This window comes from Scleropages formosus, chromosome 20, assembly GCF_900964775.1.
Source record: "Scleropages formosus chromosome 20, fSclFor1.1, whole genome shotgun sequence".
Taxonomy (NCBI): domain Eukaryota; kingdom Metazoa; phylum Chordata; class Actinopteri; order Osteoglossiformes; family Osteoglossidae; genus Scleropages; species Scleropages formosus.
In genome coordinates this window covers 14,475,181-14,489,756 of record NC_041825.1, presented here as the reverse complement: position 1 = coordinate 14,489,756, position 14,576 = coordinate 14,475,181, and the positions used below count along the sequence as shown (strand labels likewise).

The 14,576-nt window shown below is 39.9% G+C and overlaps 1 protein-coding gene and 1 pseudogene across 1 annotated transcript; both read right to left on the bottom strand.

Annotated features, from left to right (window-relative positions):
- Positions 1 to 2,099: 2,099 nt before the first annotated feature.
- On the bottom strand, positions 2,100 to 4,838 carry LOC114909203 (manganese-dependent ADP-ribose/CDP-alcohol diphosphatase-like). Its single transcript, XM_029246900.1, is given in 5 exon segments — positions 2,100 to 2,491; positions 2,620 to 2,742; positions 3,656 to 3,793; positions 3,796 to 4,271; positions 4,790 to 4,838. Coding segments are annotated over 4 exon segments (975 nt in total). The 5' UTR covers positions 4,220 to 4,271; positions 4,790 to 4,838; the 3' UTR covers positions 2,100 to 2,201.
- Positions 4,839 to 13,416: 8,578 nt separating this feature from the next.
- The window catches only part of LOC114909222 (dynein beta chain, ciliary-like), a 22,829-nt pseudogene continuing 21,669 nt past the window's right edge, over positions 13,417 to 14,576 (bottom strand).

Genomic DNA, 14,576 nt, shown 5'->3' with positions numbered 1-14,576 from the left:
CCAGGGCTTAAGTGGGTTAACATTAACTTCATTTATGTCAGCGGAACACCATGAAGACCTAATAACTCAGTGCGGCAAATACAGAACTTGATATAGCAAAACATGTGCTACAGATAGGAAAATGAAGGCTAAAACTTTAACTCCAACTGCTCTGCAACTGAAGTGGGCTGTTTAACTTCACTATTTGCAGACTTAAATTCTCAAGTCACTGCAGCAAATACCCAACTGAATGCAGTGAAACACCTCCAAGACATAAGAACACAATGTTGTTGTATGACTGAATCCAGGAGCACCTTGGCTGAAGTGAGCTGCGTTTTTCTGTTTTTGCAGATGGAATGTCTGAATACACAGCTCAGCATAGCCAGCATGCAGCTGCATGCAGCAAAAGATATACTGCTCGAAAAAACCGAGAACAGTAAGGTTTTTTGTAACTAATTCCAGTAGTTTTGTAGCTGCATATATAGACAGTTTTTCACTTTTTGCAGAAGGGCACTAACAAATTTTGGTACATCAAATATGAAATCACCAGTTGTGGAAAAACTCATACAGACAGGAACTATAGGCAGGATAGCCTGTTGTGTGACTAACATTATAGCTCTCCAGCTACAGCAGGTTGAGTTTAACTAAACTTTTTGCAGATAGAATGCTTAAATACACAACTCAGTATAGCACAGAATGTTGTTTTGACTCAAGCCTACAGCAGAACTCCTGCAATGCTGATAATGTAACTGCACATTGATTACACAAACCAACCCAACTTTTCTATCTTTGTTGAATTTGGCTTGTAGTCAGTATGTGTATATTCAAGGTAATAACTCCATCTTCATGCTGATTAGATGTAAGACACATTTAATCTAAAAATGAAGTTGAAAATAACATTTAAATGATTTATTGCAACCAGATAATCACATTTTTCAAATTAAACAATTACAATATTCAGTCAACATGTGCACTATTTCAACATGATTGCTAGATAAGTCTTCATGCTTCACCTACTGTTCACATTAGAAGGCAAGTAGATTCCATCATTATGTAAGTTTGCTTTAATGTATATAATCTCTGAATTTCTTCAGAATTTAATTTAAAATGTACTCAAATTCTCATACTGAGTCCAGCTGAGTATTAAGTATTTTATTCTGAGGTCTTTGTACATTTTTTAAATGATACTTATCAATAGGCTTACATCTCTCACAAAACATAAATGTGTTCAAATATAAATTAATGTTAACACTAACATAGGGAGAACATGCAAACTGCACAGAGCTGGGTTTGACCTCATGTCTGAGCCCAAAGCCCAAGAGCTGAGGCACCAGTGCTACCTACTGCAGCATTGTGCTGGCTAACAGGTACCTGCTTTAAGTAAAGTGAATATTTTCTTCAAGTCAGAATAAGTTGGTCAACATCAGGCATATAAGAGAAAATCAGAAACCCTCAGTACATTTTTGGTGCAGAATGGATTTGATCTGTCAGGCTTCAGCTATAATTAAGTAATTAATGCCCATAGTCCTTTCTTTGTCAATAATATGTAAACCCCATTTGGGTGTTTAAGATCTCTACTGTGTTTCCAAACTACTTACAAACCTCTACAGTCCCTTAGTCATCCATTGAAGTACTGTGGTGTATTTAAGAAAAAAAAGTAAACAAGCTTTGGGGTTCACAGGCACTACTGTTTACAAAAGAAACCTTTGATTATGTTTCATGTAAAGTTATAGAAGAGTTCAATAGCTTTTTTTCTTGACAATGAAGTAATTTAAAAATTCTATGTGTGCAATTAAAACATCTCCCTTATTACTATAACAAGTAAAAACCTCAAATATATTGCACTCTGTAGAATGAAGTGTCACTTTTTACATTTCTAAACAATGCATATTTCATCTTTTAACATACAGGCAATATTGTGTAAAATAGATGCAGTATAAATTCATTTGGCACAAATAACTGCATACAACTGTAAAGTCAACAGAAAAATCTTTCACTATCACTGAATATCAATGTTCTGTAACAGTTCAATGAGTTTTCAAATTACTAAAACACATTATACTGCAGGCTATTTGGTAATCTGCTGTTTAAAAAAAAAAAAGTCAATTTTAAATAGCCAACTTGTTATATTTTCTTCATGTGTAATTTCTGAATTTTGTTTTAAATATATGCATAAATTCATGCGATAACAGTAATTTGACATCATTAATGACCATACTGTGTCATAAATACTGAAGAATTCTGCTTGCAACTCTTCCGTGGCCCTTAAGGATCATCTTGTCTTCATATACATAAACAGTCCCAAAAGCATCTTGTTCTGGTGGGGTTTCAATTACCCCCTCGAAAGTGAGGTAGTGGATTCCGTAGAAATCTTTGTGGTAGCCACCATCGTGGTCATGACCAGCCATGAAACACACAACACACTTGTGTGAGTGTAAAACAGACAGGACTTCATCATAGTTCCATGCAAGACATATTGGGTCTGAAGAAGAGGGATGCACTGGTAGGTGACCTGGAAAACAGAGCATTTTTTAAAAAATACGTGTTTCCATACAATAGGATGCAGTAATTATGTTTCACAAACTGTTTCACGAATTGAGTTAAACATTTCAGTATATGAAAATGCGCTAGGTTACTTACTCACAATCGTGACTTTCTCATGTTTTTCATCTGAGATGGTTAATAATCTATCTAACCATTGCAGCTGGTCTTGACTGAATCCTCCATTGAACTTTACAAACCTCTGTTCCAGTCCTGGTCGTGCTGTACACAAGACATAACTGGGGGTCAGCAATTCTTGTACACATGATATTAATAATATCCACTGTAGACATTTTGATCTTCAGATTGTAGCTTTACTATTAGTTTTTTTAGCTAACACCTTTCTCCAAGGCAACCTGCAGTGCTAATGAAGCATTTTGCAATGATTTACCCATTTATACAGCAGGGTATTTTTACTGACTAATGTGGTGGTGGACTTGGAGGTAGTGCCTCATGGTTCCTGCTATGAGTTCAAAGCCATCTTAATCTGTGTGGTTTGCGTGTTCTCCCTGTGTTCATGTGGTTTTCCTCTGGGTGCTTCAGTTTCTTCCGACTGTCCAAAGATGTTTCAAATTATTCATAATGTGAATGAATGAGTGGTCTTGCCTTACAATGGATTTGTGTACCTTCCTGGCTGTACCTTGCCTCACACTTTATTTTTCCAGAACAGTCTCTGGACTACCATGACCCTGCAGTGGAAGTGGTTATTGAGCCTAGATGTTACTCTTACTAGAGCAATTCAGCGTTAGTAGCTGGAGTGGGATGCAAACCGGGGACCTTCCATCTGAAAGGAGGCCACAGCTCTAAATTGGACACTACTAACTGGACCACAAAAATCCAAATGAAATATAATCTGAAATGTACAACGACCAGCAGATAGTGGTTACAGCCGTTGCAGCCTTGCAGCTGGACAAACCGGGGTTTGAATCCTAGACCTACTAGTACATCTGGATGTGATGTGTAAGAAAAAAGAAACATGCTTTGCAAAAAGGTGTCAGTTAAATAAAATATAAATATATTCAAACGATCAAATATTAAATATATAATAACCAAAGGTGACCCTGCGCGAAAGGTAAGTAAGTATCAGTAAGTTTGTGAAATTGGTACTGTACTGCGGAGAAGGAGGAGCAGCTACCCGGAGGGTTGTTCAACTCCTCGTTGTCGTTGTGCTCCAGTAAGAGGCGCAGTGCCTGACCGTAGCGCTCGCTGCGCTCCTGGCGCCCGATCACGCTCACGTCGTAGGCGTCGAGCACCACGAAGCGGAACCGCGGGCCGGGCTGAAGTCGTACCAGTAGCTGTCCCCGGCGGCGCCCTCCTCCGCCCCGCAGACCCCCTTGCTGTTCAGCGCGGATGCGGAGAGCTCTTCTCTGCTGAAGTTGTAGAACTCGTGGTTTCCCCACACGTGGTGCACGGCCGCGGCGCCGTCGTTGTTCAGCTCACGCAGGACCGCGTCGAGCGCCTTCCGCGACGCGTCATGCTTCTTGTTAAACCCGTCGATGATGTCACCGAGTTGGAGCACGAAGCTGGGCCGCGGCGACTCAGACTTCCACGAGTCGCTGGCTCTTCGCAGCAGCTTTAGGCTGTGTCTATAGTAGCGGCGTCTCGTGCACACGAAGTTGTAACCGTCGTCGATGTCGGCGTACTGGATGTCGGCGATGACGCCGAACGAGAAGAGCGGCCGCGCGCCCTCCTCCTCCATACCGGATATGGACGACGTTCTGTGTGCCGGTGCCGCGCGCTTCGTCCGCCACCTCGGACGACAGTCACAAGTGCTAGTTTTTAAAGAAGTATTTATGTTTTTACACATAGGACAGACAGGACTTGTAAATAATGATCATCTGCTAGTAAACATAAGTGAAACGCGATCCATAATAAATAAATTATAATGTAGTCAGTAGTGTAATATGCACTTGCTTTGATCTGTGTGTAGCACCAGAAATAATAGTGGAAGATTCATCAACAGCAGTAGTTTAATCATGCGTGTCCATTGATTTATAATCATAGTATAATCAAGTGCTCATTTTAGTTCCTCTTTGAAAAACTACGGGGACTAGTTTAGTTAGCTGAGCTGCCTATAATAGTATCATGTGTAATGTTTTCAGCAAAGCTCTTCGGTTCCTGTATTTTCCACTTACCCGAGAACCCCTCCTTCATGAACACTGTTGTTGTACCGAAAAGAACATTTAAATCTAAACATCCAAATCCAGTGTGCGAATTGTAGTTTTTCAGGTAAGACTGATAAGCAGAAGTGTCACTGTGTTTCACTTACAGTTTCGGGTGCCAGACTTGCGTGCTGATTATGAACCCAGGTTGTGTAATGAGAATGGACGTAAAACGCACAACCGGGGGGGGGGCAGTGGACGGGGTGGGGAGAAACAGCCAGATTTGTCGACTTCATATATTCATTAGTACGGTCCATTAGGACTCAGTACTGTACTGTGTAGTAGCCATACGGTAAGCAGCGCGATTTCCCTCTGTCACCGAGGAGTGATTGGGTAAATTTCGATGTAGTATGATTATACACTGGTCACCAATAGTCATCGTGATAGTTAAAAATGGCTCCATTTGTAAAATATATAATTTTATAAAAAAATTCCCCAATGTGTCGACTGTGGGTTTTTTTTTTTTTTTTCCTTCTTGAAAAGATTTCCTGAAAGGGAAATATCTGGCAACCCTGTGGAGACGCGGCGCTTTTTATGCTGTCACGGAGAATGTGCTTTTCAGAATAAAAGTATAACACTGAGCGTGGAATCTATCCACTGGCGAAGACGTGACGTTTCTGTTTCGCAGTTTTCATTTAGCTAGCATAAAGTAAAATTCAAATTTTGATAAATTGTTTATCATTTTTAAAGGCCAAATTGTTGTTCTTAATGTTTCTACCAGCTAACATTAAATGCATATCATAGATTGCAGCACTTTTTTTAAAGCCGTGTGTATTTGTTTTAGTTTACATCAAGTAGGATAAATATAGGTGTAAAAGCGAAATACACAATTGTCTCTACGGGCTAAGGGAAATTAAGGAAATTACCTCACCGCCGGAGATGCACTTTTGTCAAGTGTCATCTTCTCTACTTGTACAAGATATTTGTATTTGTTTTCTAACTGAAATAGTTACACTTGTGGTAAACTACAATTCCCAAAATCCATTGGGACTGTGATTGTGATTTTTCAAAATAAAAGTCTCGTCATAATTACTGTTGTTTTTGTTGGCAGAGCTTCAACATATTTAAATATACTTAATGATCTCATGATAAAAAAAAACATCAGTACTTCCATGGGGTGTCAAATAATTCAAAAGTATTAAAATAATTTTCTTTGACTTTCTCCTTATTTCAGTTCTACTCAGTGTGTCATTCCTGGATCCTCACTCCCATAAGTGCCGACGTTATTGCCAAATTCATTGGCCAGCATCAGTGCCAACTTAGCAACCAGTTCTGCCTTCTTTCCACACCATGAGCCAGCTGACTCCATTCAGTAACCAAGTGGCCTGTGTTGTAACCATGGGAGGACAGAGATCCAGTGACATGCATGTCCCTCATAGTGTCCTATAAGCAGCAAAGGGGAGCATCTTGCCGTTTGTCTAATGACCCTCATTTTCTAAGACTGTCAGTTATAAATGGGAAATTTGAACCATAATCTGAGCTGTGGCAGTATAAATGCTCCTCAGGACCCTAGAGAAAATACATGTGTAAATGCATTTATTTGAATGTAAAATCAATGAGAGAGGAACACAACTAAAAGTGCAATGTCTAAAGGATGGTAGTGAGGGAGTTTCCCTACCTTGCTTCTGTTTGCGTTTCTCGCAACCATACGTTAGAGGGCGCTATTGACATGCGACATCAGTTTACCTAGTTCTGCATTTATTCATTTATGGAACGCTTTTCTCCAAAGTAACTCATAATGTTGTTACCTTAAATTATTTACCCATTTATACACCTGGGTAATTTTACTAGGGCCTTACTCAAGGATACTACAGCTGGAGGTGGGATTTAAACCTGTGACCTCGAATGGCAGCATCTCTAATCCCCAATTTCGCAGATTTTGGGGAAAAAACTCAGGAAATGAAAGTGCTGAGTTCTACTTTATATTAATAGATCCTAGACACAAACTTCCAAGTTGTAAATTGTTTGGTCCTCATAACTTTACATTTTAGTTTTTGTTGTGCTTATTAGTTGTTTCAAACTATATAAATAATGACCGTTTTACATCTCTACATAAATTATGCTTAATTTGTTCTAAAGGATTACATGCGAAAAAGGGGAATTTTTTCCAGATTACTATACATCCAACTCACTGTCCCTTGACTAACCCAAAAACTGATGCCTTTTAGATTAAATGTGTTTTAACTTGAACAGGATGACACTGTTGTATTGAATGTAGTGACAGTTCTTCAACAGAAAAGCTCTTGTCCTCCTATATGGAAAATCTTTTTGGTTATATCTCTTGATATATATCCATTCCTAATTCTGGTGAACTATTCTATACAATCCATAAACATGCTGCACAGATAAATTAACAGGCCAGATCAGGCACTGTATAGATTAACTGATCCTTTGTATGAGTAATAATCCGAATAATCCATTAATATGTATAATTTTACATAAAGTCTTGTCCTTTTTAGGTACAATTGTATTTTTTATGGCAAACTATTGTAATGGCTTAAAGACACAGGAAACGAATGGTGCGGAGATGAGCCAGACACTTCTACCAGTTCTTTGAAGAAGAAAGGAAATCCTTGTCAATTGGTCTTTAGCTACATACTTTGCACAGTTTGTGAAGTAAGGTAAGTATCAGGGTTCATTAACTTGCTGGGCATGTGAACCTTGGTAAAAGAGCATCCATCCAGAGTGATCCAGCAGAGGGAATAGCTGGCCCTTTGGTGCGGAGACATCCAGCAGCGAAGCAAACAATAAAGCCAGTGACTTTGTGCCCATGACACCAGCAACTGGGGCCGTGAGACCGTCACAGGAGAGCTGCCGACACCATAGAGTTTTAGCCAGGCCACAGATACACCCCAAATTGAGCGCTCCTGCATGATATTAATTACTTTTACAATATGTGTTTTACACCTTATTTCTATGCAAGTGACCACAGATGCTGAAGAGACAGTATGAAGTGCAGTTACCAAAGCAGCTATGCTTACTGCATTACTGCATACTGTTTCATGCTGAGACACTAGGGGGAAACTTTACACAGTATAATTCAATTCTCACATTAACACTGATTTTATGTGCTTATTCACTCTCATTCTAGCACTCCGTATACAATTTTAACTCTGATATATATCGTATTATACAGTATATGTCAACAAAGAAATGCATTATATCAAATAATATTAATGTAATGTATTAGAGCCATTAATGGCATGGCTCCCACTACTAAATTAACTAGCCTCTGTACCATTTGAGAAGAAACCATTATAGTTAACCTCTTACCATTATACTTAATTATATTCCATAGATATCTTAGTAAATCTGGAAATACATCTGAGCTGAATATCACAATGGAAAACAGAAAATAATGGGTTCATTTTCACTTGCACTGCTTAAATATCTATACAGCCATACACAATTTGTATTGTTATTAGTTATGATTATGACATGAATTAAATGTTGAAGATAGTCAAGAGTGGAAAGTGATTGAAACCAGCCTTATAATGCACAGATGTTTAGCCTTTAAGTTTCAGGTGTACAAAACAAAGAAAGTATTACATTTGCAGTACAGTACCAGTGTCACAAACTTAGTCACACACTCCACAGGCTGAGGTGCACACTGACTGTGGAATGAACTTCAGTCAAGTATTCAAGGGTCCAAAGATGTACCCTTGATTCATTAGTAACACCCAAACTAAGTAACTCAGCATTCACTGGAGCTTAGAAATTCTCAGTTTGTGCAAAAATTGTCAGAAAGGAGGGCAGATAGCACCAAAAGCCAGCATTATCATAATGATTATGAGAAGTGTAGGGATTTGTATTTATGTATTTTTAATGAAGATTGGATGTTGAAGAGACACAACTGTGGAATGATGAGATCACACTTCCTTCCTCCATGAAGCAGATGAGGATCGGAGGCAGGGTGACTGGTGAAGAGACAGAGAAAGAGGACCAGAGACACACGGATAGAAAGAGAATCAGACTGAGAGTGAAAGGAGCAGAGACAGAAAGAAAAAGAGAGACAGAAAAAGCCTGAGACCCACACACACAGAGAGAGAGAGAGATCTGCTGTGGCAGGAGGCAGGACTCTGGAAGTGTGGGATCTACAGGAATCTCTTGGACTGCCTTTCAGGAGGTCCGGGTGCGCTTCCACACGTTGCCTCCGCCGCATCCGACCACAGGAGGACGACCCTGGACAGCAGCATTTCTTAACAAAAAGGAGAAGAAAGGGACGGGGAAGGGAATCACTTTTAGAGAGCGCTACGCTCGTATGCATGTGCTGCCGGCGCGATGTCCGCGTCCTACTGCAGGAGCTTGTACGCGTTCAGCGGAGAGCAGCACCAGGAGGGACTGCGCTTCGAGGCTGGGGAGCTCATCCGGGTCCTTCAGCCGCTCTCCGGGGGCTGGTGGCAGGGTGAGAAGGACGGCATCACCGGCTGGTTCCCCTCCAGCTACGTACAGCTGCTCGAGGTGAGGATCCCTGCTGCTGTACGTCGTATACGCCGGGTCGCGCTCGCTTCGCTTGCGCATGCACGATGCAGCAGCAGCAGGTGTTGAAGTTGAGACCTGTCCGAAAACTGTAAACCGCGTTAGAAAGAAGTGACAGCACAGTTATTGATCATGTGTATAAAAGTATTTTATCTCTACTGTCGTATATATTATTTGCATCTCAAGCAAAGGCACTTACTTAAAACACAGATCGAGGGCAGCGCCACACCTAAGCCTTATGGCTGCAACAGATGTTTGCATTCATTCAGTTCAGTAAGAAGCCAAAACAGAATGACACACAGCCAGTGCCCCACACAACACACAGACAGGTCAGAAATGAACGTCGTGAAATTCTCAAACTGTTTCCACGCTATGTACTTTTAAAACACGCGAGGAATGTTGCTGACTGGACAGCGTTTTTTCATAGTTTTTCCGAAGTTCGCACAGCGACCAGCAGGGTCACTGCATATTACTCACTGACACTGTTGTTCGGACCACTTTTCGGTAAACGTAGAAACGCCCGCGCGCGAGAGCCGGACAGTTCTGAGGAAACTCCTCCGTTGCGGAAACTTCCGCCTTTCCTTTGAACATCATCATGTCGTGTTTCTGTGCCAGCTGCCATGGCGATGCCATGTCGACGCGATGCTGCTGCTGCTGGTAAACACAGCAAACAGCAACGGCCGTCGTCAGCACTCATTTGTCTGGTTGTTTAAAATTAAACCACGTACTGAGCCTAGGTGACTTTGTTGTTTGCGAATTCCAAGAATAAAGTCTTAAGTTATAAAATAAGGACTGAAAGCCCGCTTTCGGCTGTCTGAACTGGAATACATGATGATTTGCCCCACACACACCCAACATGTTCATGTATGCAATGGTTTATCCTTTATCACAATGAGGTTCTGCTACTGTATCAGTTTAGTATCCATTAAGTACTCTTCTTGGTCAAGGGCACTACAGGCTGTGGTAGTGTCTGCTGTATGACAGTGTTGTCCCTCAAGGTGAGAAGCACGATTTAGATTTGCGGTCTGTTTCCGTATTTTCTTAAGCTTTCTGGGCCGCAGATCTCTGGATAAAGAAATGAGTGTACTTGTCGCGTTGAGTTCAGGTGGAGATGTCAGCATTATAGACGCTTCCCACAGGCCATATAATAGCTACTTGTCTGTGTATTCTTCTGCACGGTGGGACCTAATTTGTCAAGTCTTTCTAAATTCGAAGAAGCCTTAAACCAAACAATAAAAATAACATAGAAATCTGTAACATTTATTGTTGGAGAAAGAGACTGACAATTTTCTGTAATAGTAAAGTGGTGTAGTTATCAAGATATTGTAAGTGTATCACTATAAGGTTTGAGTGAAAGTGTCTAGGGGCTGCGATCAAAACCTTGCTCTGAATTTGAGAGCTTTTCACCTAAGGTTTGGGTTAAGTTATCAATAGTCAGGTGTTGGTACATTGTAGTGAAGTTGTGGAACCATTCTATGCAATAGGCTAGAAATGTGATATATAACACATCAGTAAGACCTTTGTCAAATCACCTTTTACCACTTTGTGTCAAAGATCAGCAAGAGGACAACTGGTTGCTTCCTTCCCATTTTGGGAGAACATATGGAGAGTTAGTTGATTTAGTAAAATACTTTCAGGTGAATGGGATTAAGAAAATCTGTGTGAACCCAGGCTGGAAAGGGTCTGCTGCATGACCCCAGGATCGACTGAAAACTGTGCTCTGGGAAATAAAAGCCTCGTCGAGCTGAATTGCTCAAATGGCTTGGGTCTCAAATTACTCATTGCACCATTTTTTCAACTTTTTGTGAAGCAGCTTGTTAGTCTTATATTTAAGCACAGGGAAGCTTCTGGAAGGTCCATTGAAGGTCCATGAGCACTGCTGTCTTTGGCAAATTATAAATTTGTTCTGTTTACTGAAACTATGCTTTGAGGTATATGTATTCATTTAGCTGATGCTTTTCTCCAAAAGCAACTTACAGTGTTAAGGTATTTACAATTGTTTACCCATTTATACAGCTGGGTAATTTAGGTTACGTATCTTGCTCAAGTTGTACTACAGCTGGAGGTGAGGCTCAAACTGCAACCTCTGGGTCCAAAGGCAGGGGCTCTACAGTACCAGCTGCCTTGTTATTATTCACATTATTACTTTGACCTTAGATTTACTTACAGTAAAAACATACTGATTGCTATCAGTAATTGTGAGCTTGACTGGGTGCAAGCTATGTTTCCCTGAAGTTTAATTAGGGCAACGTTAAGTAGTAAGCTGCAGTACAGTTTATATTGCCTTCATGCTAACGTGCTGTGAGTTTTACAGTGCAGGATTACAATTTAGTAAAAGTGTTTTATGAATATGAAATAAAGAAAGATGAAGAATTTTTTAAATTATGTGTATAGTGTAATGTGTCTTCAAACTTGAATTTTGGAAGGTTTTTTTAATTCTAAATTTATTCAATGATTTCTTTCAAAGTGCAATAAGTAAGAGTAAACACATCTTTTTTTTTTTTTTTTTTTGGTTCGGACTTTTAGTCCAAGTTATATTTCAAAAACAGTGTGTTCTTGGCAAAACCAATTCAGGTTCTGTGTGACACTATTTTCCATCGTCAGATATTCCAGAACAAGAGCAGAGCTGTTCCTTCCAGCTTAGAATAATTATGTGTTTTGGTTCATCTTAAAATATTTGGGAAATGTCGAATGTCGGCTGGCTGTCTTTATCCATGTTGTTTACAGAAGTGCATGTGGGAACCAGCCGATACCCACTACCGTCAGGCAAATTGCTTGATGATTCAAGGAAAATGATTTACTGGCATAATCTGCTTAATGACACTGGTAATTCTTACATGACAGAAGTTTTGTTGGTTCCCACATGCCTGTTACCATTTTCTAAGTGCAGGTCGTTACGGTTTGATATGAGGTTTGACAAAACTTGAGTTTTGTCAATTAATTCATGTATATGTAAAAATATGGTGGAATTGATCCACCCATTATCAATAACACCTTGTCCAGTGCAGGGTCATAGTGGTCCAGAGACTATGAGGCACAGCATATTGCAGACAGAATTCCAGTCCATCAGAGGGCAAGGTGGAATCTGGCCAGCTGTTAATGTTCAATGATGGAATTTTCTCACATATTACTATTGTGCATCAGGTACATTAAAATGGCTAACAGACATTAGTAATGCAGAGCTGAGTGAGTGTTGGTACTCCTCAAATCCTTGTTTGAGTTGCTGATTATTGTCAGCACTTGTTCACCAGCAGCTAAGTTGACACTGATCATGTGTGATTTCAAGGTGAAATGAAATTTTTGAAGTAATTCTGTGTCAGGTCAACAAAGAGTACTGGACACATTTAGTTTTAGCTGGAATTCATCAGCATGTGTTCTTTTCGTGGCCCAACTATCAAACCCAAGACTTACTGTGTTTTCTTTAGGCTAAAAGAGTGATATCCCTGGCTGCATCATTTTCCAACACGAAAGCATGAGCCATAACCCGTTAAGTATAAGACAGCACATTACAAATTCATAGAAAGTGCATTTATACACAGCTATGCATAAGAACACCTGAAATAAGTGAGGATTGCTATATTTAATTTCGGGTGGACTTGTTTTCAGGAAGGAAAGTAAGCATGTCTGAGACTTTTTCAAAATGTCTACCAGATCTTGTATACTCAACGGAAAACAGACTTGTCACATGGAAGTATTATGTTCCAAATGGTCAAGTATTCAGTGGACTTAGGATGTTAATCTTTCATGGTATGTGTCTTGAAACAACAAACAATTGTGTGTGCTCTGAGAATGGTACATGTGGCGTAAAATGCAGTTAGAAACATACCGGCCAAAGATATGTGTAAACAGAAAATGTGTGATCGAACTGTCATCATGGGTGCCCACAAGCAGCTTAGTTTTTGCACGTTCAGCTCACATCCTGTTGTAGACAGTGGGGCAAAACATTGTGACAAATTTTAATGCTTCCCCTTGGTAGCCTATGCAGCTATGAAATATTTTCTGAAACTTGGAGGATTTTTATGTCTTTGCTGATGCAGAGTGGTTTAGCATTGGCTTTTGGGATACCATTGTATGACTTCCACCTCTTGAGAAAATCTGTGCCTCTGTATTTCAAACAAACAGGTACAAATTGTTCAGTTCTATACATTTTTTTTTAAAAGTGAAGAAATATATTTTTTTTTCAAGCTGTTTAATATATTTAAATGTTGATATTAGGACATTGGTAAAGGACTGTAAGCAGAGATCACTTTATGGTTCATGTTCTGCAAAGCAGGCATTGGGAGCTTCATAGCATTATTCAACTAAATAACTATTTTGATAGGAAGTTCCCTTACTTGATGTTAGGGGGAACTCATAAACTTGTCACTTGTCACAATTCACATTTTGTTTAGAGGGATCTACTGGCAAAATGTTTCATCTGGTATTTCTGTTGTGTATCATATATTGAATAGTTCTCTTTTGATATTACATACAGGTATTTAATTCGCTCCTTTGCCCTTCGAAATGCCACAAGTTGTATAATTGTTGTATCCGGTTTACGTTTGACCAGCTTTTCCAAAGTCGTCTGTGTTGAGCCTGAGTGTTTTTGGGCTTTGTTAAGTCATAAGCAGCATTTCTTTCAAGAGTCTGGCTGTTTACCCAGAGTCCCTGGTTACACCTGTGTGTCTTTGTGCCTGTTTGCTGTATCAAGCAGCTCCATCACAACTCATTTTCTTTGTAAGACAGCTCTCATGGTCCCAGTTATTTAATATTTTGTGTGTTGCCAGGATACTACATTCATACAATTTGCTGACTCAGTCACATCATGTTTTCAGTTCTGTGAAGTGTGCCATGCAAGCGGCCAAAGCTGCTAGATTTTGAAAAAGATCCACTCAAATATCAGTAATACTTGACATACCTGGGCTTGGTGTAGTTTTCCATTTGGGTGTGTTTCAGGGAGGCTGATACTATTACCGTGCCCTTTTTCCTCTTAGCCTCATTGTGGCCAGTACCACTTGTCCAGATAAGAGCATATTTGTTACTTATCTTGTTCTTCTGTTAACAAACTGTAGAGATGGCAACATTCAAACCCCAGTCTTCTGGGCCACCAGTGATTCCACCAACATTTTGGCCTTTAACTAAAATGCTCAGGGTGCTTAGCAAGGCACGTTCAAATGTTCAATTATGGTTCAACACTTTAAAAAAAACAAATGATGTAGGCAGCATTTAGATCGTCTTATGGGGAACTGTGTAATTTCATATTTAGAAAGATAACTTCCACTTTTTTTTTGAGTTCGAAAGTGACCAACCATATATAGATGACATAGCTGACACACCTGTCAGATATACATACATGTGCACATGTTTGTTTCAGATGTAAGTAATCTCTGTCAGAGGCATAACACACACACACACACACACACACACACACACACA